We start from the raw sequence: 26,196 nt of genomic DNA, 5'->3' as shown, positions 1-26,196 counted from the left end.
CAGATGCCAAGCTTGCCAGACAGCCTTGCCACCTTCCTTTCGCAAATGCCATCCTCCCCCTCCCGTTACCTTATGCCACACCATCCTGGGACCCCTCCCCTCCCCTGCATACTGTCTCTTCCAAGCATCCCCTGGCTGAAAAACTGCAGCTCGGGCGGGGGGGGGGGGGGGCGTCATTTCTGTTACAAAGGGATTCCACACCAGAGCCAAACAACAGCAGCCTTTAAAATCACTGCATCATTTAATGTCAGCAGTACAATGATAGGAGACTTGAGTCTGGATGACATTGTTGGAAGACAAATGTGTGATACAAAAGAAAGTAGAGAGCCATGCAACCAAAGATTCACTGTAAAAATACCGGTACAATATATACAAACCCCATTTCAAATAGTATTTACATTTTATAGCATGTTTATAAAGCTCTGGTAGATGACCAATTTCATCAATTAATTTTTTTTGCCATTTGTGTCTATTGAAGTGATTTTACAGTTTTTACAAAAGATCAGTTTTTTTTATACAAATGTCACTGAGCATCTCTATCTAAATAAGCACGCAAGACAGAATACTTCACAAAGAACCTCCCCGGTTAAAGTTACACTCAAAAACTTTACACCAGTTTGAGAGCTATAGCTGCACCAAGGAGCCCTGGAAATGATAGTTTGGGGAGGCTGCTGAGAATTTTGTTCTAGTTCACTGTCCCTCCTGCAGGACCTACAGCAGCTAGACCTCAATGCTTGTGCATAGAGTCAGAACGGTGAAACGGTTGCTAAGTTTGTAGAACGGACAATTGGCTTAACCGTCTCGGCTTTCACCGAGGAAAACTGGTTTAAGTTTGGAGTGAGATGGAACACGTCCCTCCTATTCTTAAACCAGTTCCTCCAATACACTGTGGCTTTTATGCTCCCGGGTAAGAGCCAAACCACATCTCCATTAAATGAATGTGCCTGGAACAGGAGGATTTGCAGTGGCACAGGTCTGGGGGAACGACCAACCTTTCAAGGTGTCCTGATGGCCCTTTTTAAAGTAAACACTGCCAAGTTCAGCACCCACAACGTTCCCAGCAATGCAAATGCCTTAAAGCTGTTTTCCCAAGCCTAAATACTTTTTTCTCCGAATGAAAGACACCCCACCACCTTCTCATACATATATACTACACGGTAGGGAGAGAAGACCTTCTTACAGCTAGTCAGTTTCAGCTGAGACACACTCCGCTCAGGGTGTTTACCTCCACGCAGGGGGGAAGAGACCAACCTGTTCCAAATCTTTGGGGATGCTGTGTGCTGAGCAAGTTGCAGGATGCTGCCTTTGACCACGCTGGGTCGCGAGGACTCAGTCAAAGCAGAGGGGAAGCCTCAGCTGCCTCTTCCTCCTCGTTTTCTGGGTAGGTTCCTTGTGCAGAAAGGGCACAAGCACCTCGTCTCTGCCGAGCTGACAGAGCTCGTGCTTTTTTCAGAACACTGCAAGTAGCTGCGAAATACCCTTGCTGCTGAGAAATACTTTTTCCAGGCCAGCATCCAGTCTCTCTCCTGCCTTCAAGTGCAGATGGACAAGTGAGAAGGAAGACGACGAAGAGCAGCAGCCCCACCTGAAGGAGGCCGCCAAGAGGCAGCAGGCGCTTACAGGATCAGGCCAAACAGCTTTGTGTGCTTTAACACAAAGACGATGAGATGCCAACCTCACGACGCTGGCAGGGGAGAGGCAGTAGTACTATGCAGGGCAGGGGGGCTACGAAGCAAGTGCAGGCCCCAAACTCCTCTTCCCTTTGAGAAGAGATTCTGGCTGGGCTTTAAGACAGCCAGCAGGCAAGTTGACTGCGATGATCTCTCAAGAACAGACGTTGCAATCTCTGGTTCTTGCTCCTGGTCCTCAGCAGCTGCTTCTGAAGCAAAACGCCAGACACCTGCTCTTCTGATGCTTCCAAAAGGACTGTCCACCTGCAGCAACATTTCCACTTCTAAAGCCACGTGGAATCTTGAGTTATTCAGGCTGGATTTTAAGTGAACCTGCTCTGCAGCCGAGCCTCTGGGCCCTGGCCTGCTCTAGTTGCCCCGTTCCACCTCCCTAAGATGCCTGCGAAAGTGCCTGTTCTCCTAGGAGCTACATAATCTACAGGCCGTTTGGGAGCCCTGGCAGTGCCTGCTTATTAAGACAAGTGCAGAAGACAGACAAGTGGAATCAAAGGGATATTAATAATTTAATTTCAATACTACAAATTCTGTTTTGGTAGAAAGCATCACTTTTTTTGAGAGGCCGCCCCAACACCCCGGATGTAGCGCCCTGTTCTAGTTCAGCTGGATCTGGATCCAGCAACCTCCAGGAAATGGCAAACAAGTACTTAAAACCCAACACAATTACAAAAATAATCCAACATGGTTATTTCTCCATGGTAATTTTCACCGCACTAGATTTTTTTTTTCTTCTTCTTAAAAAAAGGCTATGATACACTTATTTTGTTACAGCTAAGAAATGAAGATACATATATTCTACAGATCAGCATGGCTGACAGCATCATCCCTTGACGCAACAGGAAAGAACCACCTTTCTCTCCCCAGCCTCTCCTCCACCCCGCAGAGAACACCTGAAGAGGAGGAGGAGGAGCAGGAGGGGTTCGGACGTAGCCCACTGTGCAAAGGAAGGCTAAGGGCTGGAGGGATTGCTGGCCCAGGTTTCCAAAGAGGATTTGAAGACAATGAATGATTTCAGGTGAGCCTCAAACAAAGGCCCAGGGCATCAGACAATACTGGCTAGTACTACTTAGGATACTCTGATTACTTCTTTACAATGCAGCTTGGATATCACACGCTACAGCACTGAGCAAAACCCAAAGGATGTATATACAAGTTATATGGCTGGGGTGGAGGGGGGTGGATTAATGGAATAAAAGGAAAAGAAGAGGACAAGTTTCGAACACTGCTGCTTCTCTCGGGCACAAGGCTGCAGGGGCAAGTCTTTAATACTACTGGCAGAACGGGGAGGCTGTGGGGTCAAAGCCTTTAAAAACATCCTTTAAGGAGCCGGCGTCCTGCGGGTCCCCCTCCTGCGCAGGGCTGTTTCCAGCAAAGGGGCTGCCTGCCCCAGACTTGGCCGCCTGCTTCACCATGCCATAGACGGGGGGCACCGGAAGGTTGTGGATGCCGGGCTGTGCGGCAGTCTCTGTGGCAGCAGGCGTGGTGGTGGGGGCGGCAGTGGTGGCCGTGGTGGTGGCGGCGGCGGCAGCCTTGGGCCGTGGCCGGTTGTAGCTGTTGTACCTGTCGGTTGACGGTTCTGCGCTGGGCTTCTCCGCTTCCAGCTGGTCCAGGGCCGACCGGCGAACAAACAAGGGCTCCTTCCCTCTGGTGCTGCCTTTGCTGTTGCTGCTGCCGCCGCCGTCGGAACCCTTAGCCGCCGGGCTGCCCTCCCCAGCTGGCTCCGCAGCCTTGCCGCCTGAGCCCGGAGTCCTTGGGTCGTAGAGGCTGATCCCGCTCAGGACGCTGCTCTGGCCGGTGCCTCTGCTCAGCCCTCCCGCCGTCAGCAGCCGGGGGTCGTAGGGAGCGATGCTGGGGGTTGCCTCCGAGGAGGCAGCAGGGCCAGCTACCGACGTGCTGGCGGCCTCCGTTGGCTTTGAGGGCGCCGAGGGCGCTGGCTCAGAAGCCTTTTGCAGCCTGGGGTCAGCAGGGGCTTTGCGCATCCGGGGGTCGCTTGGCTTGTCGCTCGGGGTGGGGCTGCCGGCTGCGTTGACGGTCTTCAATATCCTCGAGAGCAGCTCAAAGTCCGGGAGGCTGGAGCCAGAGCCGGCCGAGGCTTCTGCTGGGGCTGCTGCCCGCTGCCTGGGGTCAGAGAGGCCGGTGGAGTTCTGAGGCCGGTTCAGGCGCGGATCAAGACCAGGCAGAGCCTGCAGAGCCGCCGGGACAGGAACAAACTCCTGCTTGGGGACAGGCAGCGGGATGAGGTCCTCGGGGCTCCACAGGACCATGCGGGCAAAGCCGGGCATGACCAGGACAATGTCTTTCTTGATGTGGCTGAACTGCTGCAGCTGACCCCGAGGGTCCCTCAGGGTGTGATTGGGCAGAGCATCCAGGGGAATCGTGACCGGCTTGTCCCGTAGGGCCCTCTCCCCTTCCTCCTCTTCCGCAACCGGAACGCCCTTCGGCCCAACGGAGGGGCTGGAATGCAGAGAGTCTGCTTTAGGGGCAGAGGGGGGAATGTGCCGCGCCAGCCTGGGATCTGTGGGCCCTGCGTCCCCCACGCCGGGCGGAGCGGAAGGCTCCACGCCTCGAGAAAGCCTGGGGTCGCGCAGGAGGCGAGGGTCGGCCGGCCGGCCGCTTCCCGGGGGCTGGCTTTTCTGGAGGCGAGGGTCGCTCCTGCCCAAGGCGGGGCCAGCGCCACTGGGAGCGTCTTCATGGGGCCGGCTGGAACTTTGCTGCCGCAGAGTCTTCAGGATGGAGCTGACGCTGCTGCCGCCGTCGTCCTCGTCGCTGGAGTACCAATTGCCAGTATCACCTGGGGGGGGGGGCAGAGAGAAGGGGCAATAGAATGAGTCACGAGGCAAAGCTGGAGTATCACTCCTGGCTGTAGTATCCCCCAAATCAGGGATAACTGACAAGATACTTGAAACTGCAAAGCGCAAACCTCGCCTGGCCAAAGCGCTTAAGGCAACATTAAATGCAAACTGCCATCCCAAGCAAAAGGTCTTCCTTTGTTTTAGGTTCTGACAAACCGCTAGGAGCAGCTACAGAGACAGTGTCTGCCTCTCTGTCTGTCTCTGAGACATGCACCACCCAAGCTTTAGAGGTCAGTTAGGGCTCTGGACTATGCCTGACTCAGTCATGAATCCAGTTACAGATAGGTAGCCGTGTTGGTCTGCCATAGTCAAAACAAAATTTTTTTTTCCCTTCCAGTAGCACCTTAAAGACCAACTAAGTTAGTTCTTGGTATGAGCTTTCGTGTGCATCTGAAGAAGTGTGCATGCACACGAAAGCTCATACCAAGAACTAACTTAGTTGGTCTTTAAGGTGCTACTGGAAGGAAAAAAAATTTTTTGTTTCAGTCATGAATGGCAGCGCATTGTGTCCTCAGCCTAAATGAAGAGACCGCTTCCTTCTCACCAGCTGCAGCTCAAGAACCCCAGGAGGAGGGGCTCTAAGAGAGGGATGGGCAACCTCTGGCCCCACCCATGGCCCCCTGCTCATCACCTGAGGTCATGTGACAGGGTGGGACGGGGCAGATAAACCTGCAGAAAAAAGCATCAAATTCAAAAAGTCTCAAATTCTGCCACCGGCAAAGAAGGAAGACTCAGAAGGCGGGGACGACAACTTAGGTGAGTGCCTGGTTTTTCCTTTGCAAGCTGCAGGTTTGTAGCTGAGTCACCTGACGTCCCATGACAGGAGGTGACTGACAGGTAGGCAGCCTTGCCCAACTGTGAAAGTGGTCCATGGAGGGAGGGGGTCCTGGGGGTCCACTTCCCAACCTCTGATCTAGGAGGACACCAAGACAGCCAGGCTGCACGACCAGAGCAGCTTGCCCCCCCCTCCAAGAACTAGAGTTGCCACTCCAAGCAAGCCTGGAGTCGGGGGCTGCCGGAGCCACTTGCCTTCCTCGTGCTCCCGATCCGGCTTGTAGCCTTCCGCGTGCCGCCGAGCCCTCTCTTCCTCTTCCTGCTGCTTGTGCTGGATGCGCAGGTACAGAGCCCGCTGCGTGGACGGCAGGAAGTCGGGGACGGTGGTGGGAGGCTTCTGCAGTCTGGGCATCCCTCCATCGCAGAAGGGGTCTGGCTCCAGGGAAGGGTCGGGGAAGATGTTTTCCCCAGGCAGCTCGTCCATCTCATCGTAGTTCCCGTAGCCCTCTGTCAGGGAAAGCGCAGGCAAGGAGGCCGTGAGAAACAAGGGCGGGGAGAGCAAGCACAGCCATGCTGGGGACAGAGGAGCCTCCAGGAGCGGCCGCCTCCCAGCAGACTGTGGCCCTGGGGGCACTGGGCCGCTGCAGGGGCCAAAGGCCCATTGGACTCAATTCTCTAGCACAGTGTTTCTCAACCTGTGGGTCCCCAGATGTTGTTGGACTACAACTCCCATCATGCCTAGCCAGCATGACCAGTGGTCAGGGATGATGGGAGTTGTAGTCCAACGGTCTTGTTTTCAGACGGAAGCTGCCTTGAGTCCCATAAGGGGAAAAGGTGGGGTGTCTGATGATGATGATGATGATGATGATGATGATGATGATGAAAATAATAATAGGCCTGCTGCCCACAGCTTCTCTTTAGCCACACTGCTGACGCTCACCTATTTTTAACTGCTTTTTTTAAATGAGTAAACACAGATGTTGACTTATTTTCACATGCTTTCTTTTAAATGCCTGGAATGGTATTGTTTTGCCACTGGGCTCCTTTGGAAGAGAGGGAGGGAGGGAAGGAGGACAGGATATAAATGAGTTAAAAGGAAGGATCAAGTACCTGGGCCACCCATCAGGTTGGGGTCCATCTCCAAGCCTTCTGGATGCGGGTAGAAGCCGTCATAGAAGTCGGGTGCTGGTGGGCCAGGGGGCATCTCCTCGGGCCCAAAGGGCATCATTGGGGGCCCGGGGCCCATGGGAGGACCAGGGTTCATGCCGGGGCCCATGGGCATGTCGGGACACATGTCAGGGCACATGTCCGGAAGCATGTCGGGGGGCATGTCTGGGGGCATGTCGGGATGCCCAGGGAACATAGGCGGAGACATGCCTGGGTGCCTAGAGGAAAGAACACAGCGAGGGTCAGAAAACGGCCGAGGACGAAGAGGAGCCTTTTCAGAGGCAGCTCACTTCAGCACGGGGTGAGGCAGGTCAAGCCAAACCTGCCGCATGTGGCTCCCTGCCAGGCAGCAGGACATAGAGGAGGAGGAGCGTGGCTTGGAAAGAGGAGCCAGCCCACCCTCCCAGGCCTGGACCTGAAGCACTCTGGCTGCCACCAGGAGGGAGGGAGAGGCCCCAGCAGATCCCCGGTACGCACTGGAGGGAAGGTGGCACGTACCTCACACCCAGCTTCTCCGCCAGCTGGCCGGTGGGCCTCACCACAATCTCAAAGAGGGAGGGAATCTTCTTGTACATGTCCTGCTGCTGCTGCAGCTGCTGCGGCGAGAGGGGCTCGTGCATCGGAGGCGGCATCTGCGGGGGCCCAGGGGGCGGGAGGGGAGGCGGTGGGGGTGGTGGAGCAGGTGGCCCGCCAGGCATGGGTCGGCCGTTGGGCGACGTTGGAGCTGGCGGCCCCGGCGGCCGAGGGGGGGTGGGCAGCAGCCCTACCCCGGGAGGCGGCTTGGGCAAGGGGTTGATGCCTTGCTTCTTCAGCTCCTCCACTTCCTTCTCGTCTTCTGCTCCGGCCTCAGCATCGTCCGCCAGCATCTAAGGGGCAAGCGAAACAAGGCCGTGGGCGAAGAAGGCAGGGGCCGCCTTGGGTGGCAAGGCAGGAGTCGTCTCCCGTTATCCCCACACGCCGACTGCATGGCTCCCGAACCATCCCTGCCCCCCACAACTGCTAAGGAGAAGGCACTGCCCTCGGCAAAGGGCTTCCACGACCGGAAGCAAATCTCAGCAGCCCCCCGGCCCACTCACCTTATCCAGAAGCTCCCGCGTCTCGTCTGTGAGAGGTTCGTGGGAGAACATGCAGTCGTCTCCATTGATGCAGTTCCCAGTCGTGTGGAACAGCTTGCAAGGGAAGTCCCGTGCGAGGCATTAAAGAAAGTAAATCATGCCACGGGCAAAGGCACAGGAGAACTAACGCACCCCAGGCCAGGCTTCGGCTTGCAGCAGGCCCACCCCCAGACTCAGGGCTCTCACACCCAGGAAGGGGGGCTGATCTCCCAACCCTGGCCCAGCTCAAAAACTTTGACTGAAGCTTAGCCGTTGTCCACAGTATGGAGAGTCAGATTAAACCCCCCCACCTACCCTTTGATATTAGCTTTCCTCTAAAAATGCAGGACTCAGAGGCAAATCTAAGAAACCCCGGCGTGGAAGCAACCAGAAAGGATATCGTGCATGTAGGGACAGTTTTCAGCTCTGGCGCAGTAGCCAGTGATGTAAAACTTGCACAGTTCCCGCTTCTTTGGCAGCTCAATGTCATGGCTGAAGTTGCAGTGTTCGCCCTGCCAGGAAAAAGCAGAAGGTGCAAAGAGCTGACTTTTGCGCAGTGTGACACCTGAGCACAAAGGATGTTTAGCAGTTCATCCCTGGAAACACTCCCCACCTCAATCAACTCCAGAGGTGAGATGAGCTACCTTTTCACACAATCAGACAATGAGGGAAAAAGAAGAACTTCTCATTTGGAAAGAACAGCAACAACCATGTACAACCACGAACTCCTTCCCAAGTTACAAGGACAGGCTCAGCACTCAAGGTCTTTGTGATGGACCCTGGAAGGGCAGGTGCTGTTGTGACATCAGCAGTAAACTGCTGGCACAGGAGGCCAAAATGGGCAGAGCTGGTGGTACAGCAAGACAGAAGCGGGACTTAGCTGGCATCTAGCGGCGTAACATTATGCCTGCAAAAGAGGTGAAATCTAATATGCGCCAAGTCAATGGAGAGCCCACGGTGATCTCTTCCCATACAGCAGAGTTCAGGGACCCATGGCCCTCCAGGTACTGTTCGACTAAAACTCCCACCATCCCTGGCCACCGGCTGTGCTGGACGGGGCTGATGGGAACCAGAGTCCAGCAAATTCTAGAGAGCAACAGATGCCCACTGCTGCCCTCCCTCTGCAACCAGCCACAGAACACCATATGCCTTGTAGACTTCCAGGCACATGCAATGGGGCCACGCTGCTCTGCCCTCCTCCCAAGAGAAGGTGGAGCACCCAAGTCTGACTCTGGCGACGGGGAATGGCGCATAGTTTAACTCTTTGGCTGCCAATTTTTCTTTTCTTTTATTGCATTTCTACATTTATAGCCACACTGAGATCTTGTGAAGGGCACACAAAATAAACAAACAAAACAGAATAGTGATGAAACAATTATCCCTCCTTCAAGAGGTAGCCACTTGTTTGAGAAAATATTATTTGAGTAGGTTTGAACAATTTGGGGCAATTAAAATGTTAAAAGTTAAATAAACCTTGTGGAAGGAGGAGTGTTAAGGTATATAGAAGTATACGTATGGTTAATTTGAATATGTTATTATTGAATATTATTGAATATGTAATTATTGAATACGTATATTATTGAATATTGTACACCCAATGTATCAGGCGCCTGGGGGGGTTTCACTGTTTGTGTTTTGGTGGTTGGTAAAAAATAAAAAATGTATATATTAAAAAAACCCCAAGAGGTAGCCACTGCGTCCTCCACACAGGGCAAGTATGCATTACATAGAAAGGGTCCCCCATCAGCCATGAACCCCCAAATGCAGCGAAGGGGAACACAACAGGCACCTCACCTCATCTGCTGCTCATTCTAGTCAAATACTCATGTCCCCCTTTCCTGGCAGGATCAGAGCAAAAATGGGGCCACAGGAACCGGAGACAGAGATCCCTAAATGAGATGGAAGCTTCTGTGTCTCCACGATCCGACCACCGGCAGGTGAACCACCAAATGTGGCCGTTATGGGCACCACCAACAGGGGAACGGAGCTAAGGCATGAGGGCCAAGAGAACGTCTAGCCAGCCTGCTCACTGACCCCTACGGAGGCACAAGAACTGCTGACTGCTCACCACTCCTGACTTGGCCTCCTATAAGCAATGGGACGGCTCTCCAGCAGATGCAAAAGCAGGCAAGCTTTCTTCCAGCACTGCAATGCAGGCCACAAGCCAGCAGCCCTCTGGGCTTGTCCCCCCTTATCTTCCCAAGCAGCGGCTCTTCCTACACTGGATACATGCTCTTCAACCTACTATGGAAGCCTCCGGAAATTGTTAGCCACACAGAGTCCAAACCCACCAGCCTCGTAAGTACAGTGGCACCTCGGTTCTCAAACGCCTTGGTACTCAAACAACTTGGAACCCAAACACTGCAAACCTGGAAGAAAGTGTTCTGGTTTGCGAACTCTTTTCGGAAGCTGAACGTGCTGTTTTGAGTGTTACGCTTCTGATTTGAGTGCCACACTTCCGTTTTGAGTGCTACGCCGAGGTCTGTCTGTTTTTGCTATTTATATTGCATTTTTGTGGTTCTTTTTGTTTAGTTTTGTTTTGTGACTGTGTAGAACCCCGTTCAGTACATTGTTTATTACTTTGATTTTATGGATCAATGGTCTCGTTAGATAGTAAAACTCATGTTAAATTGCTTTAGGGGTTGTTTTTAAAAGTCTGGAACAGATTAGTCCATTTAGCATTACTTTCTATGGCAAAGCACGCCTTGGTTTTGACCGGACTTCCGGAACGGGTTAAGTTTTAGAACCAAGGTACCACTGTACTGTACAAGCCTCTGAGGCAAGTGGACTCTAGTACAAGAAGGCTTATGCCATAACAAGTCCATGAGCCTTTAAGGTGCCACCAGAGAGACACCTTGCTGTTTTTGCTGCAACAGACTCTGATGGCACATACGCTTGCAGACCTAGTGCATGGTCACCACATCATCAGGCAGCCAGGAAGGAAAGCTGGTCCTGAACACTTACCCAGGTGCATCTTCCCTCCACAAAATATTTGCAGATGACTTTTCCTTTCTTATCTGATTGCTGGTGAGATTTATCGTGGTCGTTCCGCCGATAATTCCCGCCTCCGCCTCCATCCTATGGCAATCACAAGACACTTTATTTACCAATGTTATTCATGCAAAGCCTCCGAAAGTAGCTTACATAATTTTAGAACAAAACAATCTGTAAATATTGCTCGCTGCCACCCAGTCCTGCTGCAACAATTCTGTAGTCACTCAGGGGTTTTTCCCAGCCTGCCTTCTCAGAAGTCTGGCCGCTGCTGCAAATAGCTTCCTTTTTCTGCCCCATCCAGGTCGTGTAACCACTGTTCCTTTAACTCTGAACTTGCAAACTATGCTGCCAACAGTGTCTCTAGGAACATGCAGTGCCTTTGCTATCTTTTTGTATCCTGATCCTTGTTTGTGAAGGGCGATGTGCTCTTCTCTTACCTTCTTGGACCATTCTCCTGACTTAGCCATATTTCTACCATGCAGCCAAATTTGACACTCTGCAACCGTCAGCTCAGGTATTTCATGTGTTCAAGCACACCTAGTGCAACTAGTGGAGCCCTTGATCAGTTGTACCAGGTGCGCTTGAGACAACACCTGTTGTATTTGTGTTGCTGTGAGGGGTTCTATATAGGGGGTTGAATAATAGTGAGACTGGAGAAGTCAGTATAAGTTGCAATTTCAGCTGAATTTGAGGAAACCATGAAGCATATGCTGAACTGAGCTATTTCAATTGCTTTTGTTTGATTTGCTCATTGCAAACAGCTGAAAGTCTGCAAATTTTGATAATACAGTGGAACCTCGGTTTTCGAAAATCTCAGAAGCTGAACAATTTGGAACCAGAACGCAGAAAACCCGGAAGTAATTGCTTCCGTTTTCGAACACGCCTTGGAAGTCATACGGCTTCCAAGGCGCATTTCTCTATTTTTTCAATGGATTCTGCAAACCGCTCATTGATCCTCGGTTTTCGAATGTTTCGGAAGTCAAACTGTCTTCCAGAACGGATTATGTTTGAAAACCGAGGTTCCACTGTAAACTTGATTTGCAATGGCGGTTGAGTAATTTTGATTGCAACTGCATCTCGACCAATCAGGCTTTTGGCCCCATGGAAGCAGAAGGGGCCTGATCCAGGCACACAAACTGTAGGGGAAGACTTAAGGAACGTGGGTCAGGGAAGTCACTCACCCCCATGTCGTCATCGTAGTAGTCGTCCTCTTCATTCATCCCCCCTCCTTTGCCCATGCCTCCTCTCCCCCGGCCTCTTCCTCGGCCCATCCCCTTGCCTCCTCGCCCACGGGAGCCACGGCCTCGGCCACGACCTAAGCCTGGAACAAGTCAAGCAACAACATTTTCTTAAATGGCAACAGAGGACACACCGTCCCTTCAAGTCCACACAGGCAACTGGATCACAACAGTGCCAGCGCAAACAAAGGGGAAAGTGAGGCCTGTGAGGGGTGACTGGAGGCTTGGCCAACCGCAAGAGCCCCGGCCCACCTACCTCTTCCCCTTCCTTCCTTGCTCCTGCGATACTGGTTCAGCTCTTTGGAATAGTCGTCATACTCATCTCCCCCTGGAGGCTCTTCTCCTTCGCAGTACTGGAATTCAGAAAGAGGAGAAATCAGCAAAATGGGGTTTGGCTCATGAAATGCCACACAAGGAGTATCCAACAATGAAGGAATAGAGAATAGAATCTAACCAAAACAAACACAACTCTGTATATAATGAAACATAACACACACTGAATGTCCCGATGCAATTGATATTATGCAACTGGACAAAATAACGTCCACGCAATGTACAGCCGCAATGTACATTGTAAGAACAGCATGACATGTATTATTTAGCAATGTGTCTGAACCGACTAGAAGATGACATGCGAAATGAAGACAATGCCCAGGCATCTCCTCGGCCGGAGTCCTTCATCTTATCTAGAAGATTCACTACATAGTCGAACTATTGAACTCTCGGTTATATTGAAAAGCAATTTGCAAGATTGCATATATGTTTTTTTCAGGTCCTCTGCCACTGTACACATAGGCCTCAAGTGGATATTATTTTGGGTCATGATACCAATTGCTTTGGGACATTCAGTATGTATTATACTTCCATTGTAAACAGTTGTGTATGTTTTGATTAGATGCCACACAAGATGCAGAAGCTGGGCTGGCTGCAAGCGCCAACCGTGCCAGCTCACCTCCATTTCCTCTTCATACATTTCCTCCTCCTCCTCCTCCGGATGCTCTCCTCTTCCCCTGCCACGGTTGCCTCTGCCCATGCCTCGCCCTCGCATCCCGCCTCTTCCACGACCACGGTAGCCTCGGCCTCGGCCACGACCCCCTGTGGACACAAGACAAACAAAACAAAAACGGATCAGACTCTGGGGCATAAAGAGACGCTGCTTCCAGCTTCCTGCCAAGGCTCCCTGTGAGCAGGAACAGCAGAGCGTTTTGCATCTGTCTATCAGGAACAGCAAAATTCCCATGCAATGGCGCACAGCCCTGCCTCCATGATTCTGGGGACCAGAGGACACAACACACCCGGGGTGGGGTGGGGGGATATGTTGTCTTGCCTTTCTATGACTAAGATCTCAAGGGAAAGGAAAGCAGCCATGTTGTGGCAAGGGACCTCAGTCCCAGGAGAGGATGCTGTGTAACCAAGGAGCTAACGCACCTTCGGTACCAAAGTCAATCTGACTCAAAACATGCAGCTGGCCTCAAGGGAGCCCAACAGGCAGAGACAGTTCAACTCCTCCCTGGTGACAAAAAGCAGGCAGGAACGCAACCCTGTTTTCTGAGTTTGAACCCAGAACAAAAATCTGCACTGAGCCTGAAGCGCCTTTTAAAAAGGCAAGTTTAATCCCTTTGAATGCTGACTAACTTTCACGATGGGCGTCACTTTTGTACTGGGGAGCAAACACTTTCCCAGCATCTGGAATGAGGGCTAAGCACAGGCAGGCGTGTACCTCTCCCCCTGTGCGACCCCTCCTTGGCCCTCCGGTATTGGTTCAGCTCCTTTGCGAAGTCATCATAGTCTTCTTTGCCCATGTCCTCGTCATCCTCTCCCTCATAGTCACAATAGCCCTCGTTCTCATATTCCTCGTACATGGGGTAGTTCTTGCTTTCCATTTTGGAATATCCCTTTTTGGGGGCGCTGTGAGATGACGAATACTGCTGATGAGACTGGAAGTGAACGCACACAGAGTTATTACCAGGCATAACAAGCTGATCACCATCACCCATCATCTCAAGGAGACGTACAATGAAAACAGCAAATGTACTGGAAACAGGGTGCCATAGGCACTCCTGGCAAAAACACATTGAGTCAACTGGGAAAGCCACCCGTCTCTCAACAGAAACGCTGCTCCACGCTGCAGGGGCAGCCACACCAAAAACCCTGGCCTGAGTTCCTGTGGAGGAGGGCTGCTGAGATCCTGGGGACTTGCAGGAGAAACTCTCCCGTAGGCCGCAGGAATAAGGCGGTCTCTCTCATAACCTGGTCCTCAGGTGTATAGGGTCTTGAGGTACAAATGGGCTCCTTATGCATCTTCTAAACCAGCCTCTCCAGAGGGCCATCCCTGATCACTGGCCATGCTGGCTGAGGCTGAACTGTAGTCCAAAGAGTACGGAGGGCCCCACACTGGGGGGGGGGGCTCTCCTCCAAACCACCCTTTCCGGGAGCTGCCTGCTTTCCCCTCTGGCACAGAGGCCTCCACTGCCACCTGCCAGTTCTGCCACAAATCCCGCTGGCCCCTGTTGCGTGGGAGCCTTTGCCTAGCCGCAGGGTGGGACTGAGACCCCAGCCTGATTCCCGGTGAACTTCCAAATGCACTTACGGAGGAGGAGTAGAGAGGGCTGTACTCCCTGTACTTCCGATGCCCCTTCTCGCCGGGGCTGAAGTCTGAGTCCTCACTGTAGTCTGAGAAATCGTCACTTGAAGAGGCATGGCGCTGCAAAGGAGGGCAAGGCTGTTAGCGGCTGCTCCCCAGATCGTGCTCTTTTCATTCACCCAGCTCTGGCTACTGCTTAAAAGGAGCTTTAATGTTTTCAGCACAGACTTCTCTACACAGGTGGGAATTCCAACTATTTATGAAGCAGCAGTCACTACATCAGGCTGTAACAGCCAACAGAAGACAAGGGCAGCAGGGACACCCCATCGGCACAACAGAGAGACAAGCAACTTTTTTGTGTCTCCTCTCTATTAACCTTTTCATGCCAGCTGGCCATTAGATTATTTCCTCCTCCCTCCCAACCCTTTTCTTTTGTGTTGTGTCTTTTTAGATTATAAACCTGATAGGCCAATGACCCTCCTTGGTTTTTAGGGATTTGAAAGCTCTGGCTAATGGGTAGCAGTTGAAAATAGATAGATGATAGATAGCTGGAAGATGCTGCTTGCCTGGAGCAAGCAGACAGTTTTCAAAGGCATCAAATGCAACTTGAAATTGGGGCTTCCAGCACATGCACTCTAGGTTACATGATTTTTCAGATACTTTGGTATTTCTACATGCAAGTCTAACTGTTTTTGGTTCCTCGTATCATCTGTTCACCTTAGAAGCCGTTGCTTTTAACCAAGAGTGATCTCTTCTAGCCTCCAAACATTTCTGCCACCTTTGATTCTAGTTCATCACTGATCATCTCATTCATGCAGTTGTGTGGCCCCCTCACGCTTTTGAAGTCCAGCACGCCATAGGCACAGCAGGCTCTGGGCCCCCCAAGATCCTTGTTAAGAAATGCAGGAGGCAGTCTGTGCTTGGCATCCCCTTTACGTCCCCAGCTCTCTGACCCCAGACCAGGGCAAAGATCAAAGGAAAGGTTGAGGAGGGGTCTGAAACTGATATTCTTGAAGCTTGCCTGGCCTCACCCACCTTGTGCTTGGATTTCCTTTTCTTTTTGGACCTCCGCTTCTCTTTCTCGCGCTCTTTCCGACGCTTCCTTTTCCTCCGGTGAGTCTTCTCTTCATCCGAGTCACTATGATGCTTCTCGTTTTTGTCCTTCCGACTCTTCTCTTGGGACTCTGAAGCATCATGCGGCTCCTCGCCCCCGTCATCTTCCAGCTCCCCTTCTTCCAGCTCCCCATCCTCCCTGTAAAGACACACAACCAGAATCACTTGGGTGGAAGGAGCAAGGCAGGTGGCAGAGGGGAGTTTCAAAGCAGAAAACTGTGCTAAATAGCATGTCGCTTGCCTGTCAAAGGTCACAGGCCTGATCAGTGCATTGGAAAAGAACCAAACCAGTCCTGCTGCCTCCCAGAACAGGTCTTTATTCTGCAGAGTATGTGCAAAAATGAATGCAGCTCCAGCCCTAAGACTGTATTCCGGGAGCGGATAGAAACGCACACATGCACGCACACACCAGCAAAAGCAACCATCAAGTGGCTGGCTACGTATCTGACTACACAAACACATTTGTGACTGGAAACCTCAGAGTTAAATAAAAGCAAGAGACATGGCTATTCCAACTGCTTGGAACTGCACACAGAAATGAAGTGTTGCCTTTTTACACTGCCACTGCAAGGTCACCCATTTACTCCTCCCCAGCCCAAGAATACAGCAAAGTGGCAACGCAAGAAGAGCTGAGAAAGCCCAGAGCTGAAGTGCCACTTCTTCCCATCCAAAGACAAAAGTCACTACAACTTCCATCCCCATTCCAAAGCCAGAGAACCAATTGCTGAGGAACCCTGCACTCTTCTGCAAGGCTGAAAGGATAAATAACGCACGTATTTCTAAAGCAAGTCCCCAAAACTGCTCAAAGGAGTTCATGCATGACATGCTTTCATTTCATAAATTAAGTGTTTACTAAAAAAGCTTTTCCGTTTTTATCCCCTCCATAATACAGCTAGGAGGGTGATGATAATGGGCTGACCCAAGGCGGCCTGGCGGCGAGACCCAGTGAGAGCTGAGAGCCGAGGATTCAGCTGATACGTCGTGCTCACCATCCCTCTGCCACAACAGCTTGTAAGCTTTCCTTACATGCGACCAAATTCCTGAGTGGGAATCTTATTTCTAAAGCGAAACCAACATCTCCTGAACATCTGGTTGGGGCCTTCAACAGCCATTTAAAGGGGCTCGTCTCCTACTTGGAATGACACACAGGCTTTTATTTTGTCTTGGCTGCCTACTGCGGTTTGTGGAGACACCAGCAGTGGGGAAAGGTCAGCGGGTGCTCTGAAGACCACCACTCCAAGCACCACCACCAGTAGCCCATCACTATGGTAGAAGCCCTGCAGGCACCAGGCCAGCCAGTCACTCCGAAAGCAAAACTTCTAGGCTGGCACTCTCCAGGCCACAAACGGTTTAGCTGCTTCCGTCAGTATCCGTGAGCCAAGCACAACAGTGAGACCCAAGGACATACAGTAAATTACAGACCAAGATACAAAGCTGGCAATGGGGCCGGCTTCCCATATGGCATTTTTAATGGACGTAATCTTCACTTAAGAAAAGAAGCCCATATCAGTGTAGACCATCAGATGTGGAAATCGCAACCATGCCCACTTTTCTGCTGGAAGGTTGGACTCACAAACTTCACACGCACTTAAAACTAGAATACTCACTACATTTTGACTCAAAATGTATTTCAAATAAAGAACCACCTCAATTTGCCTGTCTTATGCTAGTCCAGGTTCTGTGCTTGTAAACTGAAGGCAATAGGTAAAGGATGTGGTTTATCTGACTTTCCAGGGTTAAGAAACAGCAGGCACTCAAGGAAGCGATGTGTTTCACGAAAGGAAGAGCTGCCGGGGGAGACAAGCTCACATCCTTTCTGCGTGAGCCAGCATTACCTGCAGGGAGCTACTGGTGCTACCTGAGTACAGCAAACAGGGTTGTTCTCCTGATCTCAGGGGGCGGTGGGGGAAGAGAGGGGGATGAGGGTTGCCTGCTCGTCAGGTATATTCATGCCTCACCTCAGTGAAGCCCTCTCTTCCTCCACCTGACACTAAAAGTCTGCTGCTAGTCAAATTGCCTCTGCAGCACACATGGTGGAAGCCGGGCTGCTGCCGCTGCTACAGAAACTATTGACTTTCTCCCCAGAGCCTGCCAGCCAGCTGACACGGCCCTGCACACAGCTCAGCCCCTCGGCTGTCCTCACTCAGGTGCCTCCTCCTCTCTGTAAGCAGGACACAGTGGGGCGGTGCTGACTGTGGTGTGTGGCCAGCCAGGGCAAAGCCACCACCTCCAGGCTGAGCGTTTGCATCTCAGACAGGGAACAGTTTAAAGCTGGCAGCAACCTTCATAATTATTTGCAGCTCTTCCACAACTGGAAGCGTGTGCAATAGGGGCTTCCAAGACCTAAAGAGAGCCAAATCTGGCACTGCAATTTACTAGTTATGACTGTTCCAACTCTCAAAATAACTTAGAAGGAAAACGGCATCCTACACCTCACATCCCTCCAAATGAGTGCTTGGGAGAGAGGGGGTTTGGACAGCCTAAAGTTGGGGGGGGGGCACAGAAGGGAAACCGCAGCCTTGACTTTTAGGGCAGCTGGACTTCATCTGTGCCATCCACTTTCCAATGGCAGCACTGATCCCTTCACCTAAACCTCTTCCACCTGGGCATAAATACACAGCTTTCGCCTTGACCATGCTTAGTCTGGTAATAGAGAACGCCTTGAGGGCTTCAGCATGCAAGATACATGTGCAATCCCATGCATATTTACCCAGAAGTAAGTCCTACTGTGTTTAATGGGGCTTACTCCCTAGTAAGTGTGGTTAGGATTGTAGCCTTATTCTGGCAGTCAAAATGATCTAAAACTTGGTGGCTTCATGCTGTGTGAAAAGCGATTAATCAGCAACTCTGAGTAAAGTAATTATTACTAAAAGCTACAGGGCTCTGTCAACTTCATAGTAGAGCTTGCCATACGTGTTCACTGTGGCTATAGGGCAAAGCAGCGTGGTTGCCATGTGGCTATAGGGCTTTCAGAGAATCAAGTTGACACTGGGGGAAACGCTAGCCTTGTGACTGGCCCACCACAGCTCTTGGGGACTTTCCTCGGGAGCCAGTCCCTTTGCTACCTCTGCAGCAAAATGCTGAGCTTCATGCAAAGTATTACATCACAGTCGCCCTGTGTGACCTCACAGATCACGTGACCAGAACCCTTCCAAGGCCTGGATCAGAACAGCACAGAAGCTTCTCCTGGAAAGTCTATGTGGGGAGGGTGCTCATGCTTCTGCAGGTGTTTGGTGCCAACAGTACAAAACCCAGGCACGGCAAAGGCACCGTGCTTGAAAAGATCACATCTGCCAGAGAAAAGACAGAGAAAGAATACCAGGCTGAGGAAAGAAGCCATGGCAGGAGAAGGCTGCGTAATGGCAGAGATCAGCAAGACAAAGGTCACCTCTGAGCGGTCAAGAGAAGGAGCCGGCTTCAACAGGCCCACGGGGGGCATGGGGGGCTCCTCCAGAGCCTGGCACAGAACAGAAAAGTGGGAGTGGGAACAGGTGCCGAAGGAGGGCAGCAGGCGATGAGCGTGAAGAAAAGACCAGACGGAAACAAAAGGGAAGCCACTGAGCCTGACATGTAACCTTGAATGAAACATGACAGGGATCCAGTGCACAGACGTAAAGAGAGAAGCCACACTGTCAAGGCAATGAGGCAGAAAGGTAATTTTAGGAGAATATTCTAAGTTGATTAAGGAGCAGAAACACTGCAGGACAGAAGGGCCTCAGAGCAAGTGGTATGTGGTTTTGCTTTACTGGACCGTTCACAGAAATATCAAGCTCTTATTTAATTACTGCAACTGAAACATGTTAGTTCTCTATATGAGAATGGTTTCTGCCTTCTTACTTTGTGTCTGAAACTTAATAGATATAGTAAGACCTTTTCTGGTCAAAAATCAAGGCCAGTGTCTCTGCTGCCCCCTGATGGTGGGAAATGGGAAAGCCACGGAAAAACCACCTTAGTCTCTAAACTTTGGATTGAACAAGCACAATGTTAAAATGAAATAGGGTTGATATCGTTCCCCTGACCTGCTTACCAGCGTTAGACACTCAGCTATATGAGCCGATTGCCAATGGCACCTTGAATCTAGGTTATGGTTGCCACAATGGTATGTCTAGGCCAGGGGTCTGCAACCCGCGGCTCCGGAGCCGCATGTGGCTCTTTTACACCTTTGCCGCAGCTCCGGGGCGGATACTAGCGAGGGGAGGAGGCGCATTGTGCGTCCCGACACTCCCCACTGTGGCGGGCGCTGTACTGGCTGTGACGTCGCATGGGGGCGGTGCGTGCGTTAGTCACGCACCGTCCCGACGTCACCTTCCCGGTTTTGCGGCTCCCAGTTTTTTTTTCTTCGGAAACGGGTCCAAGTGGCTCTTTTTGTCTTAAAGGTTGCAGACCCCTGGTCTAGGCACACCCCCCCAATTGAGTTTGTTGTTATTATTTCATTTCATTTCTATACCACTTTACAATCTAAAGAAAAAATAGCAAAGCAATTTACAACACATTAAAATCAAATAGAACAATCCAGAAAAAACATACGTATTCAAGCTTCAAGAAAAATATTTCAGATCCTTTTCTAAATGACATTTTGCTTGCCCTATATTTATTTATATAGCTGACCCATAACAGGAGGCCTGTAGGAAGCCAGTGTGGTGTAGGACCTGGGAGATCAGGGCTCAAATCCCCCCTGGGTGACCTATGGGCAGCCACAGCCTCCACCTACTTCACCATGTCCTCTTTGGAGAAAGAGGTGGGATATAAACGCAGCAAATAAGCTCTGCTCCTGACCTGCTTAAGAAAGGTGGAGGGGCCAGCCAGACGGAGATGTCAGTCGCCCACCTGGCAGCCAGAGATCTCCACGTGGTCACAGCTGGACCCGTGCCTGTCGCAAAAAGCGCCTGGATAATTTCTAGCACTGCTGCTTACCTAGGAGACTGCTGAAACCCAGGGTTGTACTCAACTTTACTCATGCTCAGAGTAGGCCCACTGAAACCAGCAAACTAACAAGTTTTTTTAATTTTAATGAGTCTACTTCAAGGGAACACAGTTGGACCCAACATCAGCCATAACGATAATGGGTGTAACTTGGGTTCATTAATTTGGAAGGATTTATTGTTGAGTAGAACTTAGCTGCAATTATGGAAGCCTTCTACAACATCAGCTAAAATCTGTGCCGGCTGCAGGTCCACAGCAAAGGCCTGAGATTTCACACACTGGAGCAGAAGAAGGTGTTGGAAAGAACACCAAACTGTAATTACCCAGTGAATGATTCCTGTGAAAGCAAAACTGGGGAGGAGCTGGGGTGCTGTGAACTATGAATTCAGAAAAGCCAGGGTGTTTCCTGGAGTGAGGAACTCCACAACAACAAAAAACTCTTGGCCAATGACATTTTAAGGAAATCTAACCAGCCACGGGGAACTCTAGTCAGCAGGTGGAACGCGAGTCCCTGCCCACTAGAGTATAAATGCACTTTCTGCAGCAGGCAAAACGCCATTCTCTGGCATTATTATACAAAACCTTAATGCATCTTCTGAGCATCTCCCTTCTACCAAGTGAAACCAGTGGTCTCTCTCTCTCTCTGTATTCAGTTACAGATAGGTAGCCGTGTTGGTCTGCCATAGTCAAAACAAAAAAATTTTTTTCCTTCCAGTAGCACCTGAAAGACCAACTAAGTTAGTTCTTGGTATGAGCTTTCGTGTGCATGCACACTTCTTCAGATACACAGTGTGTATCTGAAGAAGTGTGCATGCACACGAAAGCTCATACCAAGAACTAACTTAGTTGGTCTTTAAGGTGCTACTGGAAGGGAAATTTTTTTTTTTTTGTTTTCTCTCTCTGTATTGCCCACACTGACTAGCAACAGCTCTCTGGGGTTTCAGACTATGGCTGCTCCCAGCCCTGCTTGGAGATGCAGTTGGGGATTGAAACAATGACCTTTCTTCACCCAAAGTATGAGCTCGGAATGCCGGGAAAATGCTATGAAGGAGCTCACTAAGAAATCTGGAATAAGGCAAACACTTGGAGCTCAGCTCTCCCGAAACGAAATGGGACCTGTCATCGGTGTGACAACGCACACCCCTTGGGGTGGGAGTCGGCCCTATGGGATTTGGCAGGAGTGGGACCTACCCCTAAGCACACACTCATAATCTAGGGCATGACTCTTAACCTCAACCCTGCAGGAGTGGGAGTTCCTTTTCTGGTTTAGCAGCATACACTGCAGGGTGAAGACACCGGAAACTCTTGTGGAGGATTTCCTAACGCCAGTTCCTTAAAGCTAGAGATAACTGTATTTTCAAAGGAGATCAAGACAAACTACGTCTTTAATTCAGGCAGGCAGCTAACTTGGACCTCTCTGAAAAACCCACCCTCCAGCTAGGGGGTGGAGAGAGATGAGACTTAAACATTTTGGAATTATTTCAATGACCTCAACCTGCCCAAAAGCACGGCTTTCAGCCCAATATCATTTCTGCACCTTTCAAAACAAGAGCCTGCAGCAGAACCAGGTGCTATGGACTGATGAGCCAAACGAAGCGCAAGGGCATATCTCAGAGGAGAGTGGAACCCGCAGAGCTGGCTATTAAAAGATCCCTTCGTCAAGAGAGGCCGTCATGGAAGAATGTAGGACACCTTCTTCCGAAGGAATTGGCCACCTTTTGCTCCTACTACCAAAACTGCTTTCAAGGTTCCCTGGGCAAAAAAAAATCAGAAGACAGTAAAAAGCCACCACCACTAACTACTCTGCGAGTCACTCTTGGTTGCATGAAGCGCTATATGCACCTGCCAAATATTTAATTTAAAAGGTCATTTCACAAAGAAGTTAATATGCACTCTAGCTCTGTAATGGAAATTAGCCATGTTTCCTCCCCCATCTTCCTTGCTGGTCACACTATTGACTCACGGCATTCTAAGCTGACGTCATTCACCCAAGAATGCCCATGAGTTTCAACAGGGGGCAGCCTCCTACGTTGCCAACAATGGGAGAGAAGCAGAAATTCAGCAGGTGTCCTCAGTGGCAGGAGAAGAAACTCTTATCTGCAAAAGTTCTCCCTCTCCATTCAACTACTAACGGCACAAGAACACTCCCCTTAAAAATGTGTTGACTGTAACCAGCATAAAATGCTGATACAGAGTTTGTGTTTTAATCCCTTCCCACTTAACATCAAGCAAATCGGCAAGAGGATCAGCGCCTAGGACTTCGTACTTTCCAAGTGTGCACATCCTTATTCTGTCTTTCTCCCTCTAACTCCCAGCCTAATTTTGTCAATAGGAAGAATTTTAAAATCTAGCAGATCTTACAAAGCACTGCCAGACCTGCCTCAACAATGGCTTATTGTTGGCAGTGCTGAAATAATGCACTTAACTCAGAAGTGCCACGTAAATTCTTACGAATTGAGGAATATAAAGTCACAGCAGGGAGATAATAATCTATGTTCAAAGTTGAAGCAGGTCTGTTGACCTGGTAGCACAACTCTTGGTAACACATCAGGCCAAGCCTTGGCTGCCTCATTCAGCCACCGCAAACTCCCTGAACATGGATTCAGGCTGCCCAGGACACGGTCAGCAGGCCTAAGTTCAGCCCACCTCAGAGCTTGCAAGCTAGATCAGTCACAAGTAGAAATAAAATGGCTCAAGCTTTTAATTGGCGGAAAGGTGGGCTTTTGTAACAGTTACTGTCCGAATTCGTGCTTTAAGGTCCCTGCCAGAGCTACCAACATGCAGATAAACCACCTATTTTGACCACCAGAGCTGGACCAGTGATGGAGAAAGGAACCCTTTTCTCCTGTTAGTTTGACTAGGAAATTTCAACCAGACCAACAGCAGTGGTATCTCTGCCACCAATGTCGCTGAGTGAATACTGTCAAACCACGCAGCAAGAGCCGGGGCACGAAGAGAAAAGGGGTGTGTGACTGCAGCACTAGCAGCAGATGAGTCCGACCAGAGAGGGGTGGGTCTAGGGACATATCCCAGGCCCTGCCTGCTTGAGGTGGTCAGGACACAAAGGGGCGGGAGAGACCATTTTGCAGTGCCAGGTACAGGTAGTTGAGGCCTAATGGTTCAGGGTCCTGAGCGCTTTGCATCCAAAGCTGCCAACACCCCCTTTCCCCAAACACCCTCCTTTTCAGGCCTTTGCTGGCAGTAGCTTTCTGCCCAATAACAACTACTATTAATTATTATTATTACTACTATTATTCCGCCCATCTGACTGGGTTTCCCCAGCCACTCTGGGCAGCTCCCAACAAAATATTAAAAACACAATAAAAGATGAACCATTAAAAACTTTCCTGAACAGGGCTGCCTTCAGAAAGTCCTATAATTGTTTATCTGTTTGACGTGATGGGAGGGCATTCCACAGGGAGGGCGCCACTACCAACAAGACCCTCTGCCTGGCTCACTGTAGCTTCACACCTTGAAGGGAACTTGGAGCTGGACCCCAGTGTCCGGGCTGGATGATGGAGATGGAGACGCTCCTTCAGGTAGATCTTCTACCTCCTCTCCTCCAATGAAGGTTGGGGAAGAGGCAGCCTATCTACCAGCCTACCCGCCAATCAGAATCAGGGAGCTTAGCATTGCATGCTAAGGTGATTTTTAAAAAAATCTCTAAACTTAACACTTCACTATGAAATTTGCTTTTAAACTATCATTTGCTGCCCAGTGTCTGGGGCAACTCAGATGGTCAGGGTACAAGTAATAAATTGCTACTATTGTAATTATTGTCACCCCAAGCAGAAATTTCATACTGTTCTTTAGTGGACAACTTAGTAGTTTCCTTGTTTTGTAGATGTTTTCTAGCACATGCGTACAAAAGTATTTTTTGGTAGTGCAAGAAAGCACAAGCCAATGCTATTTTGCATAAGCGAGTGTGTGGCCCTCGTAGACCGTTTCCCGTTTCATCAGAATAAACAGGACAAAACACTGCACTCGCTATGGGACCAAGTGTATGGCCTTGTTTTACATGAAGAACAGGAGCGGCGGGATTTGGAAAGCGCTGGGTTATGAGATAAGGAGTCTAATGTACACAACACAGAGTTACTGTCATTTGGATTCACTTGTCTTGTGTGAGGTACAAACATGAACTTTGCACAGAACATGTAGTTAACAAAAGGACGATGGAAACAGGAAGAAAAGGGTTGCTAATAAGGTGCTTACACTGTACATGGTTATTGCTTACCAAATGAGGGAGAGGGTGGAAGTGTTTGATGACTTTGGGGACACTGTGATTTGTTACACTTTGGAACTGCTTATCCTTTTTGGAAACAACTTTGCAAACCTGCACTAAGTGCAGCGTGTGTCCACTTTCCAGATAGCCGGATGAAGAGGGAGTCTGCAGACACAGTGCCTGGGTGGCATCCCAGCTGGAGCTCCATAGCCCTTGGCTGGGGGGGGGGAGGCGGGCGAGGGGGCAGCCACTCACCCGGCAAAGCTTACAGCAGGGCTTGAGCTATCTTTTAAAAATACAGTAATCCGAAACATCTCCTTTTTCTTTCCAGGATGGTGTGTGCTTTTGTGAGTACTTTCCTAAGTTAACGTCACATACGGAAGGGGCACCAACCAGCCCAACAGAAAGGGACACCGTTCTGCTCGTTTCCTTAAACGAAATGCTTACTGACTTCTGGCCTTTTGTTTGTGGCGGGGAAAGAAAGGAACAAGGTACAAATTGAATTATTCAATAAAAGAGATTACTTACCAACCCAACCCCTGCATCACATGAAAGAGAGAACTCCACAGGGAGGGAGGAAGAGAAGGAGGGGGGGGAAGGAGGCACGCGCCCCGTGTGCGAGCATACACACGTGCGCGCGCGCCAAGGTAGACCCACGGCGACCCTGCGCTGCCCACCTGCCCTCGAGGGAGTGGGGGAGGGAAGGATGGAGGAGGATCCCCTCTGCCTGTCACACTGTCCCCCCCGGGGCGTCCAAATGCCCGGCTTGGCCCGGGAGGGGGCGCACACAAAGGCCGGGCCCGCTCCCCCCTCCGGGGCCTGCTGCTCCTGCTCTTCCTCCTGGCCTCCCCGCCATGTGGGGGGGGCGAGGAGGGAGGGAGGGGGCCACCTGCGCTGCCCTCCCCCCCCGCCTGGCTGCCCACTCCCCTCCCCCCGCTCCTGCCCCTCCCGCCCCCCCCCGCTAGAAGAGAGAAAGAGAGAGAGAGAGAGAGAGAGGCGGGTACTGGACCTTTCGTCCGGGCCGGGCCCGTGGTGGTGTTGTTGGAGCGGCCGGGCGCTGGCGCCGCCGAGGCCCAGGCTGCTGCCGTGGTGGTGGCTGTGGAGGAGGGAGGCGGCGGCGGCGGCGGCCGGCGAGGGGGAAGGGGGCCTGGCGTGCGGGCTGCTGGGCGGGGGCACGCTGGGGCTCTCCACGGCCATGGGGGGCGGCCGGGGCTCGGGCGGGCGGGAGGCCGGGGCCGGCGGGGCGGCGCCAGCGGGCGAGGGAGCCAGCCGGGCGGCCGCCGAGGAGGAGCGGGACGAGGAGGAGGAGCGGGAGGAGGAGGCGCACCGGGACGGGGCACAGTCACTGTACTCGGCGGGCCTGAGGCGCCGCGCTCCGCTCGCGGGCTTGGCTGGCGGGGCGCCGGCCGCACGGAGGGCTGCTGCCGGGCTGGCGAGCTGCTGCCGAGGCTGCACCACACAAAATGGCGCCCGGCGCCTCGCCCGCCCGGCGCCGCCCTCGCTCGCGCACACGCCCCACGCGAGGGCCGAGGCGGCCCAGCCCGACG

General features: G+C 51.4%; 2 protein-coding genes across 2 annotated transcripts in view; one reads left to right on the top strand and one right to left on the bottom strand.

The window, feature by feature from the left end:
- Window positions 1–222: 222 nt before the first annotated feature.
- ZC3H4 (zinc finger CCCH-type containing 4) lies at window positions 223–25,861 on the bottom strand. The gene is made up of 14 exons (XM_083626784.1): window positions 25,659–25,861; window positions 15,427–15,643; window positions 14,398–14,511; window positions 13,528–13,744; window positions 12,760–12,902; window positions 12,064–12,160; window positions 11,751–11,890; window positions 10,540–10,653; window positions 7,976–8,087; window positions 7,558–7,667; window positions 6,980–7,347; window positions 6,425–6,699; window positions 5,570–5,821; window positions 223–4,479 (listed from the first exon to the last, which is right to left on the bottom strand). The coding sequence occupies exons 1-14, from the start codon at window positions 25,844–25,846 to the stop codon at window positions 2,957–2,959; spliced, it is 3,870 nt and encodes a 1,289-aa protein (XP_083482910.1). The 5' UTR covers window positions 25,847–25,861; the 3' UTR covers window positions 223–2,956.
- SAE1 (SUMO1 activating enzyme subunit 1) overlaps window positions 18,675–26,196 on the top strand; it is a 29,374-nt gene continuing 21,852 nt past the window's right edge. The window contains exons 1-2 of the mRNA XM_083627728.1: window positions 18,675–19,157; window positions 24,981–25,140. The gene's annotated coding sequence lies outside the window, so the exon portion shown is untranslated. The remainder of the gene's footprint in view (window positions 19,158–24,980; window positions 25,141–26,196) is intronic.

This window comes from Podarcis filfolensis (assembly GCF_964270895.1).
Source record: "Podarcis filfolensis genome assembly, chromosome: 8".
NCBI classification, from domain to species: domain Eukaryota; kingdom Metazoa; phylum Chordata; class Lepidosauria; order Squamata; family Lacertidae; genus Podarcis; species Podarcis filfolensis.
Note: the sequence above shows the minus strand (reverse complement) of the source record. Positions and strands in the feature narration are given on the sequence as shown.

Coding starts and splice junctions, on each gene's coding strand:
- ZC3H4 (XM_083626784.1), bottom strand. CDS start 25,846: ATGGCCGTGGAGAGCCCCAGCGTGCCCCCGCCCAGCAGCCCGCACGCC. Junction 14,512..15,426: donor AAAGGAAATCCAAGCACAAG/GTGGGTGAGGCC, acceptor CCTCCTTTGCAG/CGCCATGCCTCTTCAAGTGA. Junction 13,745..14,397: donor GCCCTCTCTACTCCTCCTCC/GTAAGTGCATTT, acceptor GTTCACTTCCAG/TCTCATCAGCAGTATTCGTC.